This window comes from Ranitomeya variabilis, chromosome 1 (assembly GCF_051348905.1).
Source record: "Ranitomeya variabilis isolate aRanVar5 chromosome 1, aRanVar5.hap1, whole genome shotgun sequence".
In the NCBI taxonomy this organism is placed as follows: domain Eukaryota; kingdom Metazoa; phylum Chordata; class Amphibia; order Anura; family Dendrobatidae; genus Ranitomeya; species Ranitomeya variabilis.
In genome coordinates, this window is record NC_135232.1 from 784,734,854 (window position 1) to 784,752,173 (window position 17,320).

General features: G+C 43.2%; 1 protein-coding gene across 3 annotated transcripts in view; it reads left to right on the forward strand.

Annotated features, from left to right (window-relative positions):
- Nucleotides 1–17,320, forward strand: part of MAST3 (microtubule associated serine/threonine kinase 3) — a 191,967-nt gene that overhangs the window by 12,954 nt on the left and 161,693 nt on the right. For all 3 annotated transcript variants that reach the window (XM_077272734.1, XM_077272751.1, XM_077272743.1), the window contains exon 2: nucleotides 1,661–1,750. In XM_077272734.1, the coding sequence (XP_077128849.1) occupies nucleotides 1,661–1,750 (90 nt within the window). The remainder of the gene's footprint in view (nucleotides 1–1,660; nucleotides 1,751–17,320) is intronic.

Sequence of the window (17,320 nt, forward strand, 5' to 3'; positions counted from 1 at the left end):
ACTGGGGACCTATGGCAATGTTACAGAATACTTCAGGAAGAGGTCTTACAGTATATGCTGTAGGCTAAGGCCTCGATTCATTGTTTGCTGTTTTTCCAGTTTTCTGGAATAATTTGGTCTCTTTTAGTGACTTTACCATATATACATATATATTATACATTTTGCGCCACTTTTTAAATCGCCTTTCTTTAAGTCTTTTTTGATCTGTCCTCAGCAACTTTGCACATCTAATTGTTTTGGACAGATTCCCGAAATGCGACTTTCACCAAATGTTGCATTCAGCAGGTGCATCTCACTCCAGTCAATTCTTGCTGTAAGGTTTCTGTCGGAGTTTTAAATTTGGCGCATTTTTAGACAAACAACTTTTTAAAGGCTTTGGGACTAACAAGCTCCAAAAATGGTTAAAGACGATCTAAAAAAAAGCATTTTTTAAATTGTGCACCAAATTCTTAACCAGCTTACAACATTTTGCTGAAAAAACAACAGTGAATAAAAAAAAAACGTGACCCCCAATAAACTGAAGATGATGAACTGGGGCCTAAGTGCACAAACGCAGTGTGTATCTAGCCAAACTGAATGTTAAGTAAACCATCCCACCCTTAAGCATGCCATATACACTAGATAGCGGCCAGCTGAATGATTCTTCGGCTGACAGTCATCTCAGCCGACACTCCCATAAACAAGAGCGCCAAGCTTCCCTGTGCTCTCCATGAGAAAGCTGCCATCATGACGGCTGGCATCATATCTCCAGGAGAACAATGCGATCTGCAGCCTGAAATCGGGCATGCGCGATCGACAGCTCTCCCAACCAACAGTTGGCTAGCACCCTCATACAGATTAGACTGACAGCCAGCCTGTCGATATCGGTGGGTTCAGGCGACGTTAGTCTAATGTATATGGGGGCCTTACAACCTTAGTGCTGTGGACACCATACTACCATTACCTTTTTCCTGCCACACAACATATCTCGCTGTCGGGCTGTTGGGCTAGTAGAGCAGGCCATATGTGGCCACCTAATGTCCTGATGTTTGAGCCAAACATCAACATTTCTGTAAGTATTCATGTGAGACTTCCCCTCAGGATATAGCAACCAACAGTTTTGCTATGTATTGTCTGTCAGCATGTTTGTCCAGTATCGGGGTTAAAGATATGTTTTCGTGTGTCTTTTTTTAGTTTTCTATTATTATTCCCAAGACTGTTATAAGGCAACTGTATTTCTCAGCTTTCATTATGGCATGGTTGTCAGTACAAGTGTTGGGGAGTGAGTCAATCTGCTCTTTTTGTCTACAAGCATATGTGTTCGCATGTGAGTCATAGATTACAATCACTCATAGTGAGTAGTACAGTATTTAGGGCTCAGGATATGTGTTAGCACTTGGCGTCTTATGGAGGTTGTTATAAATGCCACCAAAAATCTCAACAATCAGTGGTGTACTAAGAACATGGAAGTATCCACTTTAGTACTTGGCATGTGACTGCACATTTTAACTATTTAGTCCATCTTCCATTGACCCTGCATGTTGTATTGGGGTATCATTTTTTATTTTTTGTTAGTGGTTACCATATAAAGGTAAGTGAGGTTTGAAACATTTCCGTTTCCTGAAGGTTACAATACAGTTTTTGAGGGGCCCCAAGTTCTGAACTTGCTCTTCCTTTACAGTCTGTCTCCAAACAACCAAAGTCCAACCCTGCTCAGTCCTTGTAGTCCCTGCAGCCCAAACAGTCCCCTGCAAACCCTACACCCGTGGAGGTAAGAAGCTCAATGCTGTACCTCAGTTTCTGATTTGTATAATTTAATCTGTTTTCCATTCTCAACTCTTTTAATATGGGGATTACGTAATCAACCTCACTTTTTTTTAGAAAACGTGACCTTTTGTATTGTGCAATTTTATAATCTAAATATATTTCTACAGCTGTATAGTGGTAATTACTTTCAATGGGCTAACCTGGTTGATTAAGAGATTTCCACTACTTTTACATTGATTGCCAATCCTTAGCATAGGTCATCAAGGTCTGATAGGCCAGAGTCCGACACCTGACACCCCCGCTGATCAGCTGCTATCAGTGATGGCAGAGTCGGCCGCCAGTAGAAAATACTCACTTGCCGAGCTGCTCCCATCTACTTGTAGTGGCCAGGCTTGGTACTGCACATCCGCATCCTATTCAAACCAATAGGTGTCTGTGGCCGCCACTACAAGTAGACAGAGCAGCTCAGCAAGTGAGTACTTCCAGCCAATGGACGACAGCACCGATAACAACTGATCGTTGGGGGTGCTTGTTATTGGACCCCAGCCGATCAGACATTTTCGACCTATCCCAAGGATTGTCAATCAATGTAAAAGTAGTGGACAACCTCTTTAAAGTGGTTTTTCATGAGCTTAAAGGGAATCTGTCAGCAGGTTTTTGCCACTTTATCTGAGAGCAGCATACTGGAGAGATAGAGACCCTGATTCCAACGATGTGTCACTTACTGGGCTGCTTGCTGTAGTTTTGATGAAATGAGTGTTTTACCAGAAAGAGATTATCACTAGAGGACTAGTAAACCTGCTGCCATGTAGTCCTCCATATTCCTGAGCTCAGTATAACCACGCCCCCACCACTAATTGGCAGCTTTCATCCTATGCACGATGTACACGAAAAGCTGCCAATTAGAGGTGTGGGCGGGGTTATGCGGAGCTCAGCTTTAAGAGAACTGGTAGATCTGCAGCAGATAAAATAAGCCAAGTAAGTGATAAACCATTGAAATCCGGGTATTTGCCCTTACATCATGCTGCTCTCAAATGGGGTAGCAAAAACCTAGTGATAGACTCCCTTTAAAGGATACAGACATCTTCAAGGGCATTTTTGTGTCACTTAATTGCATGTATTTTGGGTTAAAAAATAAGTTTTGCTACTGAGCTTCAATAAAATGTTTGCACCATTTTTCTTTTGCAGGTTCTTAGTTTCCTGTACATTGCTGGTAGCAGAATAAGTTCACTGACGGTGAGCTGCTATGACCAGAGTTTGGACCTTGTTTTCTGAGCTCCTCTCAGCTGATTGAGTTTTGACCACAAACCACATGAAAGCTAAGCTGAACTTTGATGTGGTCACAAATCAGGCACATAAGATTAAGAAACTTCTGTCAGAACCATCTGACTGACAGATTCTCAGTTAATTCATTCTGCAACCAGTGATGTGCAGTGAAACAAAAAGCCTAAAAAAAAGCCCAACAGTGACAAATATTTAATAAAACCAAATGGTAAAAATAATTTTTAGTGCAAAATACCTGCTTTTAAGGGAAAAAATGCCTCCAAAGATGTCCACATATTGATATTTGACAAAAACAATGTTATAATAGTTATCAAAGTAAAAGGCTAAAACCTAGAGTGTGAAAGAACTGCTTACTCCTCTTGTGACATGCCAATGTTTTTCTGGCCCCATTGTTTACACTGTAATGAAATTCCCTGTTGGAACTTAGGCAGTGTGAAACACATAGCTGTATGGAGCTCAAGATAAATTCATCTAAATGCACAAGGACCGACACAAACTTTATAATCGGGGTGCATTTACACAGGACGATTCGCTGTTTACCAATTATCGACATGTTTAAATAGGACAGCAATCCCCGCTGATGCAAAACACTCATTAGTCTGGTGAAATGATTTTTAAGCTTGCTTGTGTAAACAGGACATAAGCTGCCGAGAACAATGATATTATATGCACACAGAACAATTGTTTTAACTCACAATCGCATAGAAGTACAGGCGACCTGTTTAAACTGGCTATCAAATGAATGGCTTGCCAACGTAAATGCACTTTTAGGCTTCATTTACATATCTGTTCGTCCATGTTTTGTACGTTTTTAAAGCAAAAAGTACACATTATAGTCTATGGGTCTTTTCAAATGTCCTAACATGTACTTAATTAATCAAGAATGGGATCGTGAAAAAATGGGCAGCCATTCGTATTCCATTCATGGGCAGTCCATTTACATGATGGCTGTATGAATAAGGCCCAACGCCAAGATAATTCTTTCAAAAATTAATTTTCAAAACTTCATATTTCAAAGTAGAAGTGATGTGAAAACAGAAGGCAAAGTGCTACAGAAAAAAAAAAACAAGATTATATTTGGCCAGCTCGATATCTGGGTTGCAGTTCTTCGTTCCAAGAAAAGAGATGGTCATGTGATGTGGGGTACAGAGGGAGATGGATTACCTGGCAACATGGCACGAAAAAAATTTATGTCTAATTCTTTAGGATAGGTTCCAGGCATCTGAGACAAGACATGATCTATATCACAAGTCTTTCTGGAAATGCTACTGTTCTCTGTCTGATTTTTCCTACTCCAGGTTATGATAGTAAAAGTGTGATTTCAGTTAACCCTTCTATGAAAACATAATACACAGTCTAAAAAGCCTGGTGGTGCATGGAAAGGAGGAGTGTATGCAACACTCATCACAAGCTTCAATTTAGTAGATATATCTAAAATTTAAGGGTACAAAAATATCTAAAAAGTACATGTATAGACTGCTACACATGTCAAACCCTCAGATGAGCGCCTGGCCTCACTCTTCCCACTTGCCCTGTGGCAGTAGCATGTGAGGTAATAGCGTTGAGGTTGATGTCAGCCTTGTATTGGCAGCTGACATCAAACCCAGTGGTTAGTAACGGAGAGGCATTATAAGACACCCCCATTAATAATCATATAGTCATATTGTAAATTTAAAAAAAAACACTCAGAATAAAGTCATTTATTTTAAATAAAAATCCACACTGTGTTTCTTTTTTATTTTTAAATAAATTTGTAATACTCGTCTTACGCCCATTCCATTGAAGCCCTTGCCCCTGTAAAAGACAGAAATTTATAAACAACAATAATACTCACCTTATGCCCATTCCATTGAAGCCCTTGTCTTCTGTAGAAAAGCAAAACAAAAACAACCATATCCCTCACCTGTCCGAAGTCATGATTAGCAATACTGTCCCACGCCGTAATCCATTTCTGCAATATGTGGTTTACAACCTGAATGGTTGCATGATGCAACCGCCCAGGCTTTAAACCATAGGAGAATGAGATACTGCAATGTCATCGAGGTTACCGAAGATCAATGAGGCTTCGGTACTCCCAGCACTTCACTATGAGCTGGGTCGATAAACTGTGGTGATCATCGCGGTGATCTCATTGAAGTGAGGGTGAGAGCACAGCCTCAGTAACCTGCGGTAACGTTGATGACGTCGCCGCTCATCACTGATGCTGTGCTCGCATGATCTCATTCTCCCATGGTTTACAGCCTGGGCAGTCGCATAATGCCACTGTTCAGGTTGCAACCCACATATTGCAGACATGGATTATGGTGTGTGTCATGGTTCCCAATGGCAAGGGAACGTAAGAAACATATAAATAACGAACGAGCTCTCGGGTGATGGAAACTCGAGTTGACCGTGAGCTAAATCTACCACACAACTAATAGTAGCCAGGGAGCATACCTACGGCTTCCTATATGCCACGCGCCAGCCGGAGGACTAACTACGCCTGGTAGAGGAAGAAACAGACCTGGCTTACCTCTAGGGAAATACCCCAAAAGATGATAGCAGCCCCCCACATGTAATAACGGTGAATTAAGAGGAAAAGACATACACAGTATGAAAGTAGATTTAGCAAAGAGAGGTCCACTTACTAGATAGCAGAAGGATACAAAAGAGGACTTCACGGTCAACTGAAAACCCTTTCAAAAACCATCCTGAAATTACTTTAAGACTCCTGTGTCAACTCATGACACAGGAGTGGCAATTTCAGCCCGCAAGAGCTTCCAGCTACAGAGAATTACAAAAACTGCAAACTGGACAAAAGGTACAAAACAAAAGGACAAAGTCCACTTAGCTGATCAGCAGACTAGTAGCAGGAACATGCAACCGAAGGCTCTGGTTACAATTATGACCGGCAAGGAAATGACTGGAGAGCAAGGCTAAATAGGAAACTCCCAAACGCTGATGGAAGCAGGTGAACAGAAGCAGCAAAGTGCAAACAAGTCACCAGTACCACCAGCAACCACCAGGGGAGCCCAAAAAGCGGATACACAACAGTACCCTCCCCTTAAGGAGGGGGCACCGAACCCTCACAAGAACCGCCAGGGCGATCTGGATGAGCCCTATGAAAGGCACAAACCAAATCCGAGGCATGAACATCAGAGGCAGTTACCCAAGAATTATCTTCCTGACCATAGCCCTTCCATTTAACCAGATATTGAAGTCTCCGTCTGGAAATACGGGAGTCCAAGATCTTTTCTACCACGTACTCCAATTCACCCTCCACCAGCACAGGAGCAGGAGGTTCAGTAGAAGGAACCACCGGTACCTCATATCTCCGCAACAACGACCGATGGAACACATTATGGATAGCGAAAGATGCCGGGAGGTCCAAACGAAAGGAAACAGGGTTAAGAATCTCCAAAATCCTATAAGGACCGATGAACCGAGGCTTAAATTTAGGAGAAGAAACCCTCATAGGGACAAAACGGGAAGACAACCACACCAAGTCCCCAACACGAAGGTGGGGGCCAACACGACGACGGCGGTTAGCAAACTGCTGAGTCCTCTCCTGGGACAATTCCAAATTATCCACCACTTGTCCCCAAATCTGATGCAACCGATCCACTACCGCATCCACTCCAGGACAATCCGAAGATTCAACCTGACCAGATGAAAAACGCGGATGAAACCCTGAATTGCAAAAGAAAGGAGAAACCAAAGTGGCAGAACTAGCCCGATTATTAAGAGCAAACTCCGCCAACGGCAGAAAGGCAACCCAATCATCCTGATCCGCAGACACAAAACACCTCAAATAAGTCTCCAAAGTTTGATTAGTTCGTTCCGTCTGGCCATTGGTCTGAGGATGGAATGCAGACGAAAAAGACAAATCAATGCCCAACCTGGCACAGACTGCCCGCCAAAATCTAGACACGAACTGGGTACCCCTGTCAGAAACGATGTTTTCCGGAATACCATGCAAGCGAACCACATTTTGAAAAAACAGAGGGACCAACTCAGATGAGGAAGGCAACTTAGGCAATGGCACCAAATGAACCATTTTAGAAAAACGGTCACACACCACCCAGATGACAGACATCTTCTGAGAAACAGGGAGGTCCGAGATAAAGTCCATAGAGATGTGCGTCCAAGGCCTCTTCGGAATAGGCAAGGGCAACAACAACCCACTAGCCCTAGAACAACAAGGCTTGGCCCGAGCACACACATCGCAAGACTGCACAAAAACACGCATATCTCGAGACAAGGAAGGCCACCAGAATGATCTAGCCACCAAATCTCTGGTGCCAAAAATTCCCGGATGACCCGCCAGAGTAGAAGAATGAACTTCCGAGATGACTCTAGTGGTCCACTCATCAGGAACAAACAGTCTACCAGACGGACAACGATCAGGTCTATCCACCTGAAATTCTTGCAAAGCACGTCGCAAATCTGGAGAGACAGCAGACAAAACCACTCCATCCTTAAGGACACCAGCAGGTTCAGAATTCCCAGGAGAGTCAGGCTCAAAACTCCTAGAAAGAGCATCTGCCTTCACATTCCTAGAACCCGGTAAGTACGAGACCACAAAATTAAACCGGGAAAAGAACAACGACCAACGTGCCTGTCTAGGATTCAGGCGCCTGGCAGACTCCAAATAAATTAAATTCTTGTGATCAGTCAAAACTACCACTGTTGTGAATTTGGTTTTTGGGCTCCCCCGGTGGTCACTGGTGGTACTGGACTTGTGTGCTTCACTTTCTCTGTTCACCTGTTTCCATCAGGATATGGGAGTATCCTATTTAGCCTTGCTGCTCAGTTATTCTAGTGCCGGCCATCAATGTAACCAGAGCCTTTCTGTTGCATGTTCCTGCTTCTAGACTACTATCAGCTAAGTTGGACTCTTAGTCCTAAGTTTGTTTTGCATTTTTGTTCCAGTTCACAGTTATGTTATTTTTCTGTAGCTGGAAGCTCTTGTGGGCCGAAATTGCCACTCCGGTGTCATGAGTTGACACATGAGTCTTAAAGTAATTTCGGGATGGTATTTTAATAGGGTTTTCAGCTGACCGTGAAGTTCCCTTTTGTATCTTCTTACTATCTAGTAAGCGGACCTCGCTTTGCTGAACCTACCTTCATACTACGTATGTCTTTTCCTCTGAACTCACCGTCAATATATGTGGGGGGCTTCTGTCTCCTTTTTGGGGGAATTTCCCTAGAGGTAAGCCAGGTCTGTCTTTTCCTCTATTAGGGTTAGTTAGTCCTCCGGCTGGCGCTGGGCGTCTAGGGATAAAACGTAGGTACGTCACCCGGCCACTGTTAGTTGTGTGATAGGTTTAGCTCACGGTCAGCTCGAGATTCCATCACCCAAGAGCTGTTCTGTTATTTATGTTCTCTGACTTTCCCTTGCCATTGGGAATCATGACATACCACCTGATGTCTGGCACCCTCAAGCCAATGACGCCACTCCTCAAATGCCCACTTCATGGCCAAAAGCTCCCGATTACCAACATCATAGTTTTGCTTGGCGGCCGAAAATTTTCGCGAAAAGAAAGCACAAGGTCTCATCACCGAGCAGTCGGAACTTTTCTGCGACAAAACCGCCCCCGCTCCGATCTCGGAAGCATCGACCTCAACCTGAAAGGGAAGAGAAACATCAGGCTGGCGCAACACAGGGGCAGACAAAAAGCGGCGCTTAAGCTCCCGAAAGGCCTCCACGGCAGCAGGGGACCAATTGGCAACATCAGCACCCTTTTTAGTCAAATCCGTCAGAGGTTTAGCAACGCCAGAAAAACCAGCTATAAATCGACGATAAAAATTAGCAAAGCCCAAGAATTTCTGGAGACTCTTCAGAGAAGTAGGCTGCGTCCAGTCGTAAATAGCCCGAACCTTGACAGGGTCCATCTCAATAGAAGAAGGGGAAAAAATGTACCCCAAAAAGGAAATTTTTTGAACCCCAAAAACACACTTTGAACCCTTTACACACAAAGAATTCTCCCGCAAAACCTGAAAAACCCTCCTGACCTGCTGAACATGAGACTCCCAGTCATCAGAAAAAATCAAAATATCATCCAAGTAAACAATCAAAAATGTATCCAAATATTCACGGAAAATATCATGCATTAAGGACTGAAAGACCGAAGGAGCATTAGAAAGGCCGAAAGGCATTACCAAATACTCAAAATGGCCCTCAGGCGTATTAAATGCGGTTTTCCACTCATCCCCCTGCTTAATTCGCACCAAATTATACGCCCCACGAAGATCAATCTTAGAGAACCACTTAGCCCCCCCTTATGCGAGCAAACAAATCAGTCAGCAAAGGCAATGGATACTGATATTTGACTGTAATTTTATTCAGGAGTCGATAATCAATACAAGGCCTCAGAGAGCCATCCTTTTTAGAGACAAAGAAAAAAACGGCTCCTAAAGGTGATGAAGAAGGACGAATATGTCCCTTTTCCAGGGACTCCTTAATATACTCGCGCATAGCAGCATGTTCAGGTACAGATAGGTTAAACAAACGACCCTTTGGAAATTTACTGCCAGGAATCAGATCTATGGCGCAATCACAATCCCTGTGAGGAGGGAGTGAACCAATCTTAGGCTCTTCAAAAATATCACGATAATCAGACAAAAATGCCGGAATCTCAGATGGAATAGATGACGAAATGGACACCATAGGAGTGTCCCCATGAGCCCCCCGACATCCCCAGCTTAACACAGACATAGCTTTCCAGTCAAGGACTGGGTTATGAGACTGTAACCATGGTAATCCAAGCACCAAAACATCATGTAAATTGTACAACACAAGGAAGCGAATCACCTCCTGATGGTCTGGAGTCATACGCATAGTCACTTGTGTCCAGAACTGTGGTTTATTACAAGCCAAAGGTGTAGAATCAATACCCTTCAGAGGTATAGGGACTTCCAGAGGCTCTAAATCAAACCCACAGCGCCTGGCAAAGGACCAGTCCATAAGACTCAGAGCGGCGCCAGAGTCCACATAGGCATCCACGGTAATAACTGATAATGAACAAATCAAGGTTACAGACAAAATAAATTTGGACTGTAAAGTGCCAATTGAAATGGACTTGTCAACCTTCCTAGTACGTTTAGAGCATGCTGATATAACATGAGCAGAATCACCACAATAGAAGCATAACCCATTTTTATGCCTATAATTCTGCCGCTCGCTTCTGGACATAACTCTGTCACATTGCATTTTCTCTGGCGTCTCTTCAGAAGATACCGCCAAATGGTGCACGGGTTTGCGCTCCCGCAAACGCCGATCAATCTGAATTGCCATTGTCATGGACTCATTCAGACCTGTAGGCGCAGGGAACCCGACCATAACATCTTTAACGGCATCAGAAAGACCCTCTCTGAAATTTGCCGCTAAGGCGCACTCATTCCACTGAGTAAGCACAGACCATTTACGAAATTTTTGGCAGTATATCTCCGCTTCATCTTGCCCTTGAGATAGGGCTATCAAAGCTTTTTCAGCTTGAATCTCCAAATTAGGTTCCTCATAAAGCAACCCTAAAGCCAGGAAAAACGCATCCACATTGAGCAACGCAGGATCCCCTGGTGCCAATGAAAATGCCCAATTTTGAGGGTCACCTCGCAGCAAAGAGATTACAATCTTAACCTGCTGGACAGGATCTCCTGAGGAGTGAGGTCTGAGAGAAAGGAATAATTTACAATTATATTTGAAATTCAAAAACCGAGATCTATCTCCGGAAAACACCTCTGGTGTAGGGATTTTAGGTTCAGAAATAGGAGCATGTATAACAAAATCTTGTAAATTTTGAACCTTCGTAGCAAGATTATTTAAACCTGCAGCCAAACTCTGAGGATCCATCTTTAAACAGGTGAGCTCAGAGCCATTCAAGGATTATAAGGAGAGAAAGGCAAAGGCTGTAATTAGAGCTGAAATACAACTGATCCAACTATGGAGCAAGCATAGGGGAAAAAGAGAAAAAAAAAAAAAAAAAAAATTTACAGACTTCTTTTTTGTCTCCTTTCTTCTGCCAATAAGTTTAACACTGGCCGGTCATACTGTCATGGTTCCCAATGGCAAGGGAACGTAAGAAACATATAAATAACGAACGAGCTCTCGGGTGATGGAAACTCGAGTTGACCGTGAGCTAAATCTACCTCACAACTAATAGTAGCCAGGGAGCATACCTACGGCTTCCTATATGCCACGCGCCAGCCGGAGGACTAACTACGCCTGGTAGAGGAAGAAACAGACCTGGCTTACCTCTAGGGAAATACCCCAAAAGATGATAGCAGCCCCCCACATGTAATAACGGTGAATTAAGAGGAAAAGACATACACAGTATGAAAGTAGATTTAGCAAAGAGAGGTCCACTTACTAGATAGCAGAAGGATACAAAAGAGGACTTCACGGTCAACTGAAAACCCTTTCAAAAACCATCCTGAAATTACTTTAAAGACTCCTGTGTCAACTCATGACACAGGAGTGGCAATTTCAGCCCGCAAGAGCTTCCAGCTACAGAGAATTACAAAAACTGCAAACTGGACAAAAGGTACAAAACAAAAGGACAAAGTCCACTTAGCTGATCAGCAGACTAGTAGCAGGAACATGCAACCGAAGGCTCTGGTTACAATGATGACCGGCAAGGAAATGACTGGAGAGCAAGGCTAAATAGGAAACTCCCAAACGCTGATGGAAGCAGGTGAACAGAAGCAGCAAAGTGCAAACAAGTCACCAGTACCACCAGCAACCACCAGGGGAGCCCAAAAAGCAAATACACAACAGGTGTGGGACAGTATTGCTAATCATCACTTCAGACAGGTGAGGGATATGGTGCCCTTTATAAACAGACAACACTATCCAGGTGTGACCAGACCCTTAGGTTTGGTGTCTTGCAATAACTGGTCCTTGTATTTATACTGTAGCAATGTACAACAAGGTATACTTGTACATGAAAATCTCTTCTTATGTATATGAATATATTAAGGAAAATGAATACTTTACTCCTTCGGAAGCCTTAGTGTGCAATCTGCCTTCCTGTGTATTTCCCAATGACCTCTAGGCCACATGGATGTACATTAATTCTATGACAGTGGCAGATTGCCAGCAGAGCAAATCCTACCAAAGGAAATGTCACATACAAGGGGAGGGATGTCCCTCTCTCCCAGAGAGCAGGGGCTGCAGATGTAGCGAGGATGGGAACAAATCCATGGCGTTTCCAGGGAAACACCATCCAGCTCCCAGCTAACAGGAAAATAAGGGGTATAGTCACTCTTGAGTGATCACAGCCTTAGCAGAGGTAGGAAAGGGGAAACTCCATACAGACAAGAGATTAACTCCTTCACAACTATGCAGGCAGGCAGAAAGGACTTATGTATGCTTAAATGGAAACAGTGTCGGACTGGGGTACCAAGGACCCTCCAGTAACATTAACTCCAGGACCCCACTGTTCAGCTACGTGCAAATATGACTTTATTATCATTCACAAATTTCTATTACAATAAAATGGGTTGATTGTTGAATAAAAAAGATGCTGCTTTTGTCTGTACATAGTAAATCAAGTACACTGCTCAAAAAAATTAAGTAAACACTAAAATCCCACATCCTAGATATCACTGAATGAAATATTCCAGTTGTAAATCTTTACTCATTACATAGTGGAATGCGTTGAGAACAATAAAAACTAAAAATGATCAACGTAAATCACAACTAATATCCCACGGAGGTCTGGAGTTGGAATGATGCTTAAAGTCAAAGTGTAAAATAAAGTTACAGGCTGATCAAACTTCAGTGGAAAAGCCTCATGACAACGAAATGATGTTCAGTAGTGTGTGTGGCCTCCACGTGCATGACCTCCCTACAATGCCTGGGCATGCTCCTAATGAGGTGGCGGATGATCTCCTGAGGTATCTCCACCCAGACCTGGACAAAAGCATCTGTCAACTCCTGGACAGTCTGTGGTGCAACGTGACGTTTGTGGATGGTGCGAGACATGATGTCCCAGATGTGTTCGATCGGATTCAGATCTGGGGAACGGGCGGGCCAGTCCATAGCTTCAATGCTTTCATCTTGCAGGAACTGCTGACACACTCCAGCCACATGAGGTCTGGCATTGTCCTGCATTAGGAGGAATCCAGGGCCAACCGCACCATCTTATGGTCTCACAAGGGGTCTGAGGATCTCATCTCGGTACCTAATGGCAGTCAGGCTACCTCTGGCGAGCACATGGAGGGCTGTGCGGCCCTCCAAAGAAATGCCACCTCATACCATTACTGACCCACTGCCAAACCAGTCATGCTGAAGGATGTTGTAGGCAGCAGCTAGCTCTTCACGGCGTCTCCAGACTCTGTCACATCTGTCACATGTGCTTAGTGTGAACCTGCTTTCATCTGTGAAGAGCACAGGGCGCCAGTGGTGAATTTGCCAATCCTGGTGTTTTCTGGCAAATGCCAAGCGTCCTGCACGGTGTTGGGCTGTGAGCACAACCCCCATCTGTGGACGTCGGGTACTCAGACCATCCTCATGGAGTCAGTTTCTAACCAATTGTGCAGAGACATGCACATTTGTGGCCTGCTGGAGGTCATTTTACAGGGCTCTGGCAGTGCTCCTCCTGTTCCTTCTTGCACAAAGGCTGAGGTAAGGGTCCTGCTGCTGGGTTGTTGCACCCCTACGGCCCCCTCCACGTCTCATGGTGTACTGGCCTGTCTCCTGGTAGTGCCTCCAGCCTCTGGACACTACGCTGACAGACACAGCAAACCTTCTGGCCACAGCTCATATTGATTTGCCATCCTGGATGAGCTGCACTACCTGAGCCACTTGTGTGTGTAGAGTCCGTCTCATGCTACCACGAGTGTGAAAGCACAACAAAAATAATGTTGCTAAGCTGTACTTTTTAGTTATGAAATAAAAATGTGCCCACTTGTGTGAAAAAGTAAGCTACATTCCCACAATGAGCTTTTGGTGCATTTTTCACGCTGCATGTTTTTGCTGCGTCACAAAAGTAGCTTCTTACAGTTCAAGCATCGAGGATGGGATTTATAGAAATCTCCTGCCCACTGTGCTTCTTCTTAATGCTGCGTAATCTTACCTGCGCTGTGTTTTTTCAAATCCACAGCATGTCAATTTCTCTTGCTTCTTGGTGAAGCAGCGCTATCTGACAGCGGCATTTAACAAGTGCCGGCATGCATGCGCGTCCTTATCTCTGCCAATCGGCGCACCCGTGATGTGATCACAGGTCGCCGATGGGTTGTTATGACAGCCGAGGGTAAGCTGATGACCCCTGTGCCTGTCATTATGGAGACCCTTGGAAACCCTGCCTGTGGCTGGGATTCGAAGGAGACTGTGATTTCTCCTACAGTATATGCATTGCTGTATGTAGCACAAGCAATCGGATGATCGCATCTTCAAGTCCCCAAAGGGGGCTAACAATAACAGTTTCATATAAAAAAAAAGTTTTAAAAAATATGAAAAAAAACCCTAAAAGTTCAAATCACCCACCTTTTCCCCATTAAAAATAAGGATATTAAAAAAATACACTTATGTGATATAGCCCCTTTCAGAAAAGTCAGATCTACCAAAATATAAAAACAATTAACCTGTTTGGTAAACACTGTAAACTAAAAAATTCAACAACGCCAAAATCACGTTTTTTGGTGTCCGCAGTTGCACAAAAAAGGCTGTAGCAGGTGATCAAAAAGTCACATTTGTACAATTTATTCCACTAAAAACAAGGCCTCATACATTTATGAGTACTAAGCAATAAAAAAAAAGTTATAGCTATGAGAAGAAGTGGACGTAAAAATGAAAACGCAAAAATGGAAATTGGTCGTGTCGAGAAGGGATTAATTGGGTATAAGCGGGGTGATTTGAACTTATATATTTTAATATTTTAAAAAGTATTTTGTGTTTTACTTTTCAATTAATCTGTTAATCCCCTCAGGGGGCTTGAAACTGCGATCATCCAATCGCTTGAGTTATGTACAACAATACCACAGTACTGATGTATATAGCAAAATTCATGGTCTCTTGTGAACACCAGCCAGAAGCTGACATTCACAAAAGTACCATCATGACAGACACGGAAGTCTTCAGCAGATTTATCCTGTCATGGCAACTCGTTGGAATGACGCACCCCCCTGAATGCCCATTGCAAATTCTACTACCAGAGATTGACAGCCACATTTAACTGTTCAGCATTCGTACTGGAGGCAGATGATGGCTGAATATCACAGCCATCATCTGCTGAGGAAGATGCAGACTCAGTTCCTGAGTCCGGATCAATTTTAGGGAGCCAGCACATGATATAACTGTACAAAATGTCGGTAACAGGTTAAACTCATCCACACTACCCTAATAATAATAATAATAATTTTATTTATATAGCGCCAACATATTCCGCAGCGCTTTACAACTTATACAGGGGACTTGTACAGACAATAGACATTACAGCATAACAGAAATCACAGTTCAAAACAGATACCAGGAGGAATGAGGGCCCTGCTCGCAAGCTTACAAACTATGAGGAAAAGGGGAGACACGAGAGGTGGATGGTAACAATTGCTTTAGTTATTTGGACCAGCCATAGTGTAAGGCTCGGGTGTTCATGTAAAGCTGCATGAACCAGTTAACTGCCTAAGTATGTAGCAGTACAGACACAGAGGGCTATTAACTGCATAAAGTGTATGAGAACATGATACGAGGAACCTGATTATGGTTTGTTTTTTTTTATGATAGGCCACACAGGAATCGTTAGGTTAATGCATTGAGGCGGTAGGCCAATCTGAACAAATGAGTTTTTAGGGCACGCTTAAAACTGTGGGGATTGGGGATTAATCGTATTAACCTAGGTAGTGCATTCCAAAGAATCGGCGCAGCACGTGTAAAGTCTTGGAGACGGGAGTGGGAGGTTCTGATTATTGAGGATGCTAACCTGAGGTCATTAGCGGAGCGGAGGGCACGGGTAGGGTGGCAGACTGAGACCAGAGAGGAGATGTAGGGTGGTGCTGAACCATGGAGTGCTTTGTGGATGAGGGTAGTAGTTTTGTACTGGATTCTGGAGTGGATGGGTAGCCAATGTAATGACTGGCACAGGGTAGAGGCATCGGTGTAACGGTTGGTGAGGAATATGATCCTGGCTGCAGCATTCAGGACAGATTGGAGCAGGGAGAGTTTGGTAAGAGGGAGGCCGATTAGTAGAGAGTTACAATAGTCCAGACGGGAATGAATAAGTGAAACAGTAAGAGTTTTTGCAGAGTAAAAAGTAAGAAAAGGGCGAATTCTAGAAATGTTTTTGAGATGCAGCTCGGAAGAGCGAGCCAGTGATCGGATGTGGGGGGTGAATGAAAGCTCGGAATCAAGGATGACCCCAAGACAGCGGGCATGTTGCTTTGGAGTAATGGTGGAACCGCATACGGAGATGGCAATGTCAGGCCTACATGTATATTGATAAGATATTTGGGAATAAAATGTAATCTTCCTTTATTTTTTTTTCCTTATTTATATTTAAATGGCAATGAGTCCTTATTTAAAAGCTGTAATAAAATAATGAATGGAAGAATTAAAATTATAATCACCTAGATGTAGCAGCTAGCCTGAAAACAATGCTTTGACTGACGTCCATCAATGCTTTGCCAGCTCTCATTGAGCACTAATTGCTATCTTGGATCACAGCTATTGTCCCAAACTTCTTTGGACACAGCTCTGTCCTCCTCTGACCTCTGAGTGCCAATTGTGGACCAATAAGCCACCAAAAACACTATTGGATAGCACTATAAAACTAAGCATGGGCCACGCATATACTTGTAATAGCACTACATTAGAAAATTTAGGAATTTATTATACCACTTTATTAATATGATTACATTAAAATAAAATTACAGTACATATAAAATATATTTAGGAGTAGTTTCCATTTTAAAGGATACAACTCAGAATGTCATTCCCACTGCAGCCTATAAAAAAAGACCAAGGCCATGTGAGAGAGTGGGGATTCGTTATTTTAGACTTCGTCAATTCTATATTAAAAAAAATACCTGGACAATGGCTTGTTAATCATATCCTAAAATAATCAGCTTTGGTATTTTGAGACTTTTACATATTCTACTGTGACATATTTACAGTGGTTAGTGCCGTAACTAGGCTAGAGTCTGATGAGCTCCGCTGCAAGACCGGACCCCTCATCCTGGTGTGTGTGTATATATATATATATATATATTGTATATATGTGTATATATATATATATATATATATATATTGATATAATGTCCTCCATCCAGGTATACATATCCCCCATCCTGGTATATATGTCACTTATGCTGCCTG